This window comes from Schistocerca serialis, chromosome 7 (genome assembly GCF_023864345.2).
Source record: "Schistocerca serialis cubense isolate TAMUIC-IGC-003099 chromosome 7, iqSchSeri2.2, whole genome shotgun sequence".
Taxonomy (NCBI): Eukaryota; Metazoa; Arthropoda; class Insecta; order Orthoptera; family Acrididae; genus Schistocerca; species Schistocerca serialis.
Genome location: NC_064644.1, coordinates 94354981 through 94367923, shown reverse-complemented (window position 1 = coordinate 94367923; position 12943 = coordinate 94354981). Strand labels below are relative to the sequence as shown.

General features: G+C 39.4%; 1 protein-coding gene across 3 annotated transcripts in view; it reads left to right on the top strand.

Moving 5' to 3' along the window:
- LOC126412213 (mitochondrial mRNA pseudouridine synthase RPUSD3-like) overlaps nucleotides 1-12943 on the top strand; it is a 122652-nt gene that overhangs the window by 65463 nt on the left and 44246 nt on the right. For all 3 annotated transcript variants that reach the window (XR_007575260.1, XM_050081696.1, XM_050081698.1), the window contains exons 3-4: nucleotides 6794-6992; nucleotides 7082-7351. Coding sequence is in view for 2 of the 3 variants with exons in the window: in XM_050081696.1 (XP_049937653.1) it covers nucleotides 6794-6992; nucleotides 7082-7351 (469 nt within the window). In the remaining variant the exon portion in view is untranslated. The remainder of the gene's footprint in view (nucleotides 1-6793; nucleotides 6993-7081; nucleotides 7352-12943) is intronic.

The window sequence follows — 12943 nt, the reverse complement described above, 5'->3', positions numbered from 1 at the left end:
CCCCCCCCCCCCCTCGCAGTCTCCTTTGAAAACTAACTGTGTTTTGCCAGTATCCTACCAATGCAATCACCATATACAAACCGTTATGTGGTTTTATGAGCTTATGAGATAATTTTAAGAGTGAGAACCACAAGTGATGATCTTTAAACATACACTTACTTCGGCCACTTTTGGGTGCGATGATATCTGGGACTAGGCGCATACAGATTATGACAACCATTTCATGGTGGATGAAATTAGCTATAATAGTTTTTGTAAAATGAGTTTCTCCTGTTCACCTAATTTACTGTCCCCACCCCCACCCTATAGAAGACCAGTAAGAAAATTCAAAAGTGGCAGTACATGAAGTAGACGTGGGTAAAGACTTACAAAATATTAACTCAAAGTTAGTAGGCCCACGAATCACCATTCCACAGAATTTAAATTAATAATGTTCAATCGAATCTTCATTTATTGAACTATTCTGGTCTGATAACATTTAAAATAAAAGTGGAAAATTTGTTGCAACATTCATAACTGTTGATAAAAGAACTCTGGATAAATTTTGAGCTATTTTTGGAACTGGTAAAAGTATTTGCAGTGTGGATGATCTTCATACAAAGTGTGTGTCTGTGCCTATTCTCCTTCTTCATAACCACATTTTTGGCATGAGTAAACTACTAATCCTATCGCCAGATAATGCAGAGAATATAATTTTTGCATCATACACAATGCAAATACACCACTCTACTAGTTATATGAAAGACCTTAGAGTAAAGGCTCCCGGTAAGACTGGGATGCCTGCACGACCAACAGTGTACCAGCAATGAGACTGCAGCATAAACGTAACAAGGCTCGCTGTGAGCAGCGAGGTACCAGCTGTGAGCTGAGTGCGCCCATCACTTATTATAATAATTAAGCAAAGAAGGAAATAAAAATTCAATAATTTGTGTTCCTGAAACCGTTAAAAGTGCATGCTGAAAACTACAGAGTTATATAGCACAGTGAGTATATTGTTTCTTACCAGTCCAAGTGCACCACATCAGTTACACAGTACTATGTAAATTTCTAGCAATAAAACAGTAAAATAATAAGTGTGATGTAAACTTGAAATGTAAAATTGTCAATTTAATCATATGTAGACTAACAACAAATAAATAAATAAAATGTACATAAATAGGTGAAAGAACCCAATCTAGTTTGACCACATGATTCTAATCAAATATGTGACAGTTAAAATGTTCAGGTATGTAAAAGTTTCTCTCTGGAGTGATTTAAGGTTGAACAGTCACATAAATTTAGTTCTGGGGAAGGCATACGACTGACTAAAAGGATATTGAAAAAATTCTGAGGAAATTTAACTCATACGAAAAAAAGGCCACTTACAAAAATATCGTTTCACTGATTCTTGAATATTATTTACTAGTCTTATACCTTTACCAAGTTAGATTAATTGAAGAGAAAGAAGGGTTCCACATGGATTTGTGTAGTCAGCATGTCACATGCAAAAACAACACTGGGTATTAAGGAGATCCTTAGTCACAAAATTCTAAGACCTGTGTTACAAAATAGGTCATGAACTATACTATCTTGTGCAACATACATCTCACATAAATACCATACAACTAAAATTAGAGATTCAACGGCCATACAAAAGGATACCAACAGTCTTTCTTCCCATATACTATTTGTCAATAGTATAGGAAGATGGGAAGTGATACTAGTCAACAATATATTCTTTGCCCACACTGTACAGTGGCTTACAGGGTACAGCTTTAGATATCCTGCTTCTGATGCTAGCTGTGAAAGAAAAGGACCAAAACATTCCTTATGATTTTGTGAAAAGCTTATTATCTTTTCTCTTTACAGACTACTGCTTGTCATATGTGAAGGCTGTACAATAAGACCAAGAACTGAAGTATGCATTGCCACAGATGTAAGTGTTGGCTCTCTTTCTGTTTCACATGAGGCGTGTCAAGAAAGAAAGTACCTTTTTGGTAAAAAACACTCATAAAAACATTTTTTCAAACCAAAATTTATTTTTACAAGAAAGAGCATTTCTTAAACTACTTTTCTACATAGTTGCCATCATTTTTCAGACATTGGTCATAGCGAGAAACGTACTTTTCTATGTCCTGTTCATGGAAAGCTGCCACCAGTGAAGACAGCCACTGCTGAACACAGTTTTTTTGCATTGTCATCACTGTCAAAGTGTCTTCCTCCAAAGTTGTGCTTAAAGTTCAAGAACAAGTGGTAGTCAGAAGATCTGAGATTGAGGCTGTGCGGCAGGTGATCGAACTGCCCCCAAACAAATTTTTGGATAAGGTTTTGAGTGACACCAGCAGAATGGGAAAGTGCGTTGTCGTGAATCAATGTTATACCCTGACTGAGCATTCCATGTCTTTTGTTTTGAATTGTGTGCCAAACTTTTCTGTGTTTGACGCTTTTAGTGCACTGACTGTTTCACATCTGGGAAGGAACTCAGCAGGCACAACACAGTGCAAGTTTTTGTGCCTCCACTCCACCAAATGTTGTTTTGGTTCTGGAGTGACACGACAAACCTGTTTCATCACCAGTCAGAATTCTGTTTAAGAATTCATCTCCCTCATTTCTGTATTAGGTAAGAAATGTAAAAGCACTGCCAAGTCGCTTCATTTTTGTGGACATCCATAAGCATTTTCAGAACACAATTTCCAAAAATTTAAGCGATTTGTGACAGTCTGGTGCAAAAGAGTTTTTGAAATTTGTGTAAACTTATCACAAAGCATTCTATTGTTAGGTGTCTGTTTTCACAAATTTTCTCAGTTAGTTTCCCAACCGAATCATCATTGACAACAGAAGGCTGCCCGCTCTGTGCTTCATCATGAACATTGGCTCATCCATCATTAAACTGTTTGACTGATGACCTCAGATATTAAGTCCCATGGTGCTCATAGCCATTAAACTGTTTCACTCACTTTTTCACCATTCTATCAATCATTAAATTTTCACAATAAATCTCTAAAAGCTGACAGTGAATTTCAGCTGGCTTACCATTCTTTGCATTCAAAAACTGTATTACAGAATGCACTTCATGGCTTGTGGGCTCACAGGTTAAACATTTTAAACGATCACAAACAAACGTAAACACAACATAATTCTGCTGTATTGGCATCAATGGAAAGACAATCAGCCAGAGAGAAGAATTGTGACACTAGTGCTGTGGTGGCAGTAGAACAAAAAAGGACAACTTTCCGGACATGCCTTGTATTTAATCTGTTGACTTATACAGTATATTTCTGGAGAAGGTGTAAGCTATACAAGATTCAGACAATGTGTGTGTGTGTAGGATGCATATCTGAAGATGCACATAAAAGATGATGCTCAGAAATGTCAGACATCTTTCAGCATAATCAGAGCTGTGATGTGATTTTGCTGGAGATTGGACATCCACAAAGTTCCAAAACTTTATCAGGCATTGGAATCCTCAGTTGTTGATTACAGGAGTGGATTGTATGAGCCAGTTGACCTGAGTATTCAGGCAGCTTTTGAATTTATTGATTTCGCGATGTGCAGCAGGTTTAGCAAACAGGTGCTAGAGTTTGTGGTTGGTCAATTTCGGCAGTGGCATTTAATGCAGATGCATGGCCATTTGCCCTGTCCACATAGGACACTGCACAATAATTATAACACAGTTGGTACATGATGTGACTGCTTTCACATACAGCCATGCCTGTAACTGAGTAGGAAATACGAGGTGCTATCCAAAATTTTCGGGACTGGTGCTGCCATCTGTTGAAAACCTTACCTTTAGACTAGTGGTCACCATCATCCTCGAAGTAGTTCCCATCCGCACATACACACCGGTCCCAGCACTTCTGGCACAGGACATACGTTTTCTGAAAGTCCTGTTCTTTGAGGGTGTTTATCACCACCAGCGATGCTTCTTGAATCCTCTTTAGAGTGTTGAACCGACTGCCTTTCAACTTGAGTTTCGGTTTTGGGAATAGCGCGAAGTCCCAAGGTGCCAAACCTGGTGAGTACAGTGGGTGGGGTACAACCACCATGTTGTTTTTTGCCAAAACGTTCCTGGTGAGCAAGGATGTGTGACAGGGCATGTTGTCATGATGCAGCAACCAGTTCCCTTGAAGCTAAAGTTCGAGCCGTCTTCGCCGCATGTTTTCATGGAGCTGTCGCAAAATGTCACAGTAGTAGGCAGAAATCACTATTTGGTTGGGTGGGACGAATTCTTGTGCACAATTCCCTTGGTATCAATGAAAATGATGATCATGCTCTTCACCTGTCTCGCTTTTTTGGGTCTTGGAGAGCCCAGGCTCTTCCACTGGGACGATTGTTGCTTTGTCTCTGGGTCATAACCATAAATCCAGCTCTCGTCGCCAGTGATAACCCGTGACAAGAAGGTTGGATTATCAGATGCGGTCTGATGAAGGTTCGTGCACAGTTCAATACGCTGTGCCTTCTAATAGGCAGTCAAGATCCTTGGAACAAATTTTGCGGCAACACTACGCATGCCCAATTCATCAGTCAACATTCGTTGATATGTCGCATAACCAATACCCACTTCATCCGCAAGGCCTTGAATGGTTCGACGTCGATCCGCACAAACCAATAGTTGAAGTTTGGCAGTGTGAGCATCATCTTAGATGCCTGTACTGTCAGCCCTGAACCGAGCATGCCACTCAAACACACGCGTACAGCTCACGCTCTGTCCCCCAAACACTTGTTGAATCATTGCAAGGGTCTCCGCAGCACTTTTCCCGAGATTCGCACAGAATTTGATACGCACGCACTGTCCTGTTCACGGGTCTATCGTAAAATCACCACACATCAAACACAGAGTAATACGGAAATCACTGTGGACGCACAACACGCTTTCCCAACTGAATGCCACTCTGCACACTGACTCATTAGATATGCAGCTCTCGCCACCTAGTGGTGCAAAGATCTACTATTCCTACTTTCCAGATGGCAGCACCAGTCCTGAAAATTTTGGATTCCGACTCGTATGTGTGATTGGACAGCAGTAGCAAGTGGTGATTGAATACAGGGGAGTAATTCATGGTGAGCAAAGAGAGGAGTGGCATGGAATGGATCAGGATACTGTATAGGTTGGATGGGCAACAGAATACTAATTTGATGGATGAATGTAGGATTCTGGTAAATTAGCCCTCATCCCAGGATACAAGAAGTAGTTTTAAATGTTGATGAAGTAAGTGATCAATGTTTTCATGGAATGATTGTCATTGAGTGATAAAGGCAATGTGAAGGATGAGGGAGAAAAAGTCGCACTTTATACTAATTTTATTCAGCACCATGAAGTAAATCAAAGTGGACTGATACAGTGAATTAGCCTGTGATAGTGAATTAACCTGTGATTTGTCCAGGGTAAGTTGGCACTGCATATATCACAGGCCAACCCTAAAAATAACCACCCAGCACCAGACCCATCACAATAGTTCATTGTGGTCCAAGCAATACCGAATCAAAGAGCAGGACCATGCATAAAAACTCTGATTTGATTCAGTGATCAACAGCCAACTGAGAATTAATCAATATGCAAAATAACACAATGGTGATTGCAATATGATGGTGGCAACTATTCATCCAGCCAGGTAATAAATAGGTGGCCCAGTTCCTATGTCATTAGTAATGCTGTGGAGGGGCTTGGGAATTAACCTGAAGCAGTGTTGCCTGGATGCTGTCCACTAGATCCTCGTCTGACAACACTGATGTACCTTGCAGACAACAGTGACTACTGTTTAGTGAATGGCTCACAGTGATGATAGGGTATTGATGTTACAAGAAGAAATTGTGTAGGAAATCCATTTTCAGGTATGCTGCTTCTGAACCACACTTTGGGGACAACTGCAATATCTTCCGGCGAATGTGACAGGGGTTTCTCTCAAATGAATCTTACAGGCACTTCATACAGGTCATCTATCCTTGTACGGACAAATTCTGCACTGCTGTTTATCAGGATGGTAGGGCCTCCTCTCACTGAATTCAAACATAATAAATATGTAGATTCATGGATGCTCCAAGGTTGTTATTCTGCAGTTTATTACAAAAGCAAGAACTGCTCTAGAAACAATGTGTGTGCACTAGAAGGATGATAAAATTGTGGAAGTTACTGGAATAAAATCATCTTTGGGTGTACCGGAACCTTGTCTTTCAGGTAAAAAGCACAGATGACCACTATCAGTTTTACTGTAGAGAAGTAAACCCAAGCCATTGTGTGTGCTGGCATTTCAGAAGCAATGATCAGGGAGCTTGGAACAACAGTCATACAAGATGGAATCTCGGTATCATTATTTTAAGCAGCTCCCAGGTTCACCATGCTGTTCATTCACTTGACTTGCATTGTTGTCTGCTTCACCTACTATCTACCTACTGCTTAATATCCTTCCTCTTCCTCAGCTGGTACTTGCTCTGTTTGCAAGTTTTCACTATTTATTTCTGCTCTCCTCTCAGTTCCACACCAGTTTTCCTCTCTTTGCCCTTTTATGTTTTGGTTCCTTGTTCACTACAAGCTTGATGCTATCATTGGACTTCTTATTTCTCTCTTTTTGTTTCGCCATTTCCTAAAACTTTGCAGTATTATTCCAATTTGTTTCATCATACATATTTGTCTTGGTTCTGGTTCAGTTCCATGACCAGGCTGAGGCTTTGCATCTACAGTGTTTTTGTTGTCTTTTTGCCAAGTTACTGATATGTTTGTTGGGTATTCGACAGATTTTCCATTTTGGTACAAAATATGTCTGTCAAGAAAGGCACATTAATATCTAGCTCTTACAATTATTCACCATTTTTGCAGGTATGCTAGTGGAATCACCATTTTATCAGCAGATGAGAGTGTTGCTAAAAATGTAAGGAAGTCAATGAATTATGGCAAAGTACAGGACAAAGTGATCTACAACTATTGGTTGGTTGTAGTAGGGCAGCCCCAACCTGATTCCGGCTCTGAGAACATTGGTATCACATTGAAAAAAGGACCTGGACAAAAGGAATCGCAGGTAATTTGTATAACAGTTAACAGAACATTATTGCACTCATGTTCTCTCCTTTTTAAAATTTGTTTATTATAATTGTGTAATATTTACAGGTGATTCTTGAGACAAAATGGTCAAAGAAGTCCGTGAAACGTCAGGAAATTTTTCCTACATTTGTAGAGTACTCCACATTGGAAAAGGGATCTCTTTGTAGCCTGGTAGAATTCAAAACATCACGCACAAAATGGCATTTTATTAGGATTTACTCAGCATATTTGTTGAGTCCAGTGCTAGGAGACCACCTTTATGGCGGAAGAGTGCAGCATGTTCTTGGTATACCTGTAGCTATAAGTCCCTACAGTGATCACGCAAAGTTGCCTCAGGTAAGCACAGAAAAATTTACTCTTATGCTCATTTATTTAATTTTTGTAGACACTGTATAGCATTGGTGTAATTAATGTATAAGTGAAATTTGCATGGGCCTCGTATGGTTCATTGCAGTTGGGAAACTAACATTTTTGTTTTGGTTTCTTAAGAATGGGTTGATTTTCAAAAACTTTTACGAAGGCACATTTGTTTTCTATTTAGCAATTACCAGCACAGTGATTGAAAGCATAGGATCATTAATTCACTCAGCATATTTCTACAGAACATTAATGGATTTCCAGTTTTGACACAAGTTTTGCTAAATATCACTACCACAGCTTCTGAACACTTCACAAGCACAGTATAAATGAGAGATATCTTGACATTCCTGAACGTATGAAATCTGCATTTTATTAAACATCTGTTATGATTCTCGCTTTCCCAGTAGTCACTGTTGCAGAGCGAAGTTTCACAGATATTCATCATTAATCTCTTGGGTATTTGCCACACCCCAGCTTTATTAGGCTTACTCAGCCATGTGGAGCTATCAATTTTTCATTCATTTCTAACTTATCACAGGTTCCGAATGGCTCCCAACAATTATGTTCTCAGTCAACTTCCAGTGTCAGGGGTGTGGCCACTGGAGGTTTGTAATAACTACTCTACACAAAGACTTCAGGCCAACAATCCTTCCAGACTGCCATTGAATGTAAATAGTAGTAACAGAGCATACCACTGCATAATAATATGTAGAAGAGACATTCAAGAGAATTGCTGGAACTACTAAATACACTGAAAGGTTACATTCACTCAAGTGTCTGAATTACTTGTTGAGCTTCATGTTGATGTTGAGTCATGCTGTTAACATAGAGCCAAAGAACAGTGAAACACAGGGGCAAAAGAGGAAACAAAATTACGAAGTTAGTTAATAGTGATTTGTGTTTGCCAGAGAAACATACCACTATGCGCTCATCGCTTCCACAGAGTTAAAAGTTTTAGCGGTCACAGTACATCTGCCATTTCAATTTATAGTATGCTCTGTATATATTCCATCACAAGGTTCTGTAGACAGTAAAACATGTAAGGGCTTCTGAAACAATTCTCTTTTGAATTCCTTTTATTTAGAAGACATCAGTGGATACTGTGTGCTATGAGACCCTCCCCCATTCACTCCAAGGACACAGCAATTGAGAGACTGTTACTGTAAAAGGTCATTTGCATATTACATTCTGGACAAATATCTGCATGAGTTGTTTCCCATTATGGATCTCTTCCTATACTATCCAGCCCCCACAGATACTGTTTAGTGGAAAGTGAACAACATTTACACTCCATTGGCTACTTTACCCTCTGGCTCCACTTATCAGAGACAACCCTACTCAAAAGAAGGCCATTGTAACGGGATGATCAGATGAGTAAACTGGACACTGTGGAGCCAACACTACAGTAGCACTCAGGACTAGGTGATGCCATAATACCATTATCTTTCAGCCAGCCCAGAAGAAAACCAGACTCAGTGGAATTGGAAATCACTTCCAGCAGTCAGTAATAGGAGAATGACACTCAATGCATGTGTTTAAGAGTAGATCAAGTAGAGAGAACTTTGCAGCCTTTTGGAAAGAACTGTGTGGATACATTTCACAAAATTTATAAACAGCTTTACACCATCAGCAAATGTATGGGAGTTAATAAAAAGTATATTAGGGAACAACAACTTTTCCCAAATATCTGGCAATTGAATAATGGTGTCCCAACAAACAAGCTGTATGGATATAATGTAAATGATGGTGCATCATGTATGTGATTTTACTGCCTTTCACAGTACTAGGAGAGAGTGAGATTGGAGTTCTCATTCAACAACTCAAAAGTACAGAACTGCCCCTCTCTGTGTGATAACTGTAGTTTGTAATGCATAACACAAATCCTTCAAGACAGAGTGCGGTGGGGCTTCCTGCGCTAACCAAGAATATACCAAACTCTTTAATGAAGATTTGTATCTAGACATAAGAGGAGACGTTTGATACTGCTTCTGAAGCCAGGGAACAACAGATTCCCCATGTACTTCTAACATAGTGTTAGCCCACAGAACCAGAGGGTTAACCAGACACTTTCAATATGCGTATGACAAACAGCATTCCACACTCCACCTCATCCAATTAGATGGAACACTACCTGAATATTTTCTTACCAAAGAAGTATTTTTATTGGAATCTTTTATTTGGAGAAAGTCTATCATGGCAGGTGAAGATGTATTTACTTCATTTGTACATCATGTCCCAGAAGCAGCAACTGCTGTACACTTCAGTAAGGTAGACTAACAATCAACTGACTAGTGTTGGAAAGAAGCTGCTGCTACTTTAGTTATTTCAAGTAGATGCTGTTTATCTTCTTTTTTTTATCAGTACTCCTTTTTTCAATATCAGTGCAATCTAAAAGCAAGGGGAAACTACAGCCATAATTTTTCCCGAGGGCATGCAGCTTTACTGTATGGCTAAATGATGATGGCGTCCTCTTGGATAAAATATTCCGGAGGTAAAATAGTCCCCCATTCGGATCTCCGGGCGGGGACTACTCAAGAGGATGTTGTTACCAGGAGAAAGAAAACTGGCGTTCTATGGATCGGAGCGTGGAATGTCAGATCCCTTAACCGGGCAGGTAGGTTAGAAAATTTAAAAAGGGAAATGGGTAGGTTAAAGTTAGATATAGTGGGAATTAGTGAAGTTTGGTGGCAGGAGGAACAAGACTTTTGGTCAGGTGAATACAGGGTTATAAATACAAAATCAAATAGGGGTAATGCAGGAGTAGGTTTAATAATGAATAAAAAAATAGGAGTGCGGGTAAGCTACTACAAACAGCATTGTGAACGCATTATTGTGGCCAAGATAGACACGAAGCCCATGCCTACTACAGTAGTACAAGTTTATATGCCAACTAGCTCTGCAGATGATGAAGAAATTGATGAAATGTACGACAAGATAAAAGAAATTATTCAGGTAGTGAAGGGAGACGAAAATTTAATAGTCATGGGTGACTGGAATTCGAGAGTAGGAAAAGGGAGAGAAGGAAACATAGTCGGTGAATATGGATTGGGGGCGAGAAATGAAAGAGGAAGCCGTCTGGTAGAATTTTGCACAGAGCATAACTTAATCATAGCTAATACTTGGTTCAAGAATCATAAAAGAAGGTTGTATACATGGAAGAATCCTGGAGATACTAGAAGTTGTCAGATAGATTATATAATGGTAAGACAGATTTAGGAATCAGGTTTTAAATTGTACGACATTTCCAGGGGCAGATGTGGACTCTGACCACAATCTATTGGTTATGAACTGTAGATTAAAACTGAAGAAACTGCAAAAAAGTGGGAATTTAAGGAGATGGGACTTGGATAAATTGACTAAACTAGAGGTTGTAGAGAGTTTCAGGGAGAGCATAAGGGAACAATTGACAGGAATGGGAGGAAAGAAATACAGTAGAAGAAGAATGGGTAGCTTTGAGGGATGAAGTAGTGAAGGCGGCAGAGGATCAAGTAGGTAAAAAGACGAGGGCTAGTAGAAATCCTTGGGTAACAGAAGAAATATTGAATTTAATTGATGAAAGGAAAAAATATAAAAATGCAGTAAATGAAGCAGGCAAAAAGGAATACAAACGTCTCAAAAATGAGATCGACAGGAAGTGCAAAATGGCTAAGCAGGGATGGCTAGAGGACAAATGTAAGGATGTAGAGGCTTATCTCACTAGGGGTAAGATAGTAGGAAAATTAAAGAGACCTTTGGAGAAAAGAGAGCCACTTGTATGAATATCAAGAGTTCAGATGGAAGTTCTAAGCAAAGAAGGGAAAGCAGAAAGGTGGAAGGAGTATATAGAGGGTCTATAAGAGGGCGACGTACTTGAGGACAATATTATGGAAATGGAAAAGGATGTAGATGAAGATGAAATGGGAGATACGATACTGCGTGAAGAGTTTGACAGAGCACTGAAAGACCTGAGTCGAAACAAGGCCCCGGGAGTAGACAACATTCCATTGGAACTACTGACGGCCTTGGGAGAGCCAGTCCTAACAAAACTCTACCATCTGGTGAGCAAGATGTATGAGACAGGCGAAATACCCTCAGATTTCAAGAAAAATATAATAATTCCAATTTCAAGGAAAGCAGGTGTTGACAGATGTGAAAATTACCGAACTATCAGTTTAAGAAGTCACAGCTGCAAAATACTAACGCGAATTCTTTACAGACGAATGGAAAAACTGGTAGAAGCCGACCTCGGGGAAGATCAGTTTGTATTCCGCAGAAATGCTGGAACACGTGAGGCGATACTGACCCTACGACTTACCTTAGAAAATAGATCGAGGAAAGGCAAACCTACATTTCTAGCATTTGTAGACTTAGAGAAAGCTTTTGACGATGTTGACTGGAATACTCTCTTTCAAATTCTAAAGGTGGCAGGGGTAAAATACAGGGAGTGAAAGGCTATTTACAATTTGTACAGAAACCAGATGGCAGTTATAAGAGTCGAGGGACATGAAAGAAAAGCAGTGGTTGGGAAGGGCGTGAGACAGGGTTGTAGCCTCTCCCCGATGTTGTTCAATCTATATATTGAGCAAGCAGTAAAGGAAACAAAAGAAAAATTTGGAGTAGGTATTAAAGTCCATGGAGACGAAATAAAAACGTTGAGGTTTGCCGATGACATTGTAATTCTGTCAGAGACAGCAAAGGACTTGGAAGAGCAGTTGAATGGAATGGACAGTGTCTTGAAAGGAGGATATAAGATGAACATCAACAAAAGCAAAATGAGGATAATGGAATGTAGTTGAATTAAGTCAGGTGATGCTGAGGGAATTAGATTAGGAAATGAGACACTTAAAGTAGTAAAGGAGTTTTGCTATTTGGGGAGCAAAATAACTGATCATGGTTGAAGTAGAGAGGATATAAAATGTAGACTGGCAATGGCAAGGAAAGCGTTTCTGAAGAAGAGAAATTTGTTAGCATCGAGTATAGATTTAAGTGTCAGGAAGTCGTTTCTGAAAGTATTTGTATGGAATGTAGCCATGTATGGAAGTGAAAAATGGACGATAAATAGTTTGAACAAAAAGAGAAATGTGGTGCTACAGAAGAATGCTGAAGATTAGATGGGTAGATCACATAACTAATGAGGAGGTATTGAATAGAATTGGGGAGAAGAGGAGTTTGTGGCACAACTTGACAAGGAGAAGGGACCGGTTGGTAGGACAATTTCTGAGGCATCAAGGGATCACAAATTTAGTATTTAAGGGCAACGTGGAGGGTAAAAATCGTAGAGGGAGACCAAGAGATGAATACACTAAGCAGGTTCAGAAGGATGTAGGTTGCAGTAAGTACTGGGAGATGAAGAAGCTTGCACAGGATACAGTAGCATGGAGAGCTGCATCAAACCAGTCTCAGCACTGAAGACAATAACAACAACAACAACAACAACAGCAATCTAATATTTATTAGATTGCATTGATATTTTTCAAAGAAAGTAATTACATGTGAGAGTATGCTGAAAAGTAATCCTGTTAATTTTTTATCTGAAAACTCATAAAGCTTTTCAGATAAAACAAACTTTATTGATTTTCAACATCTTTA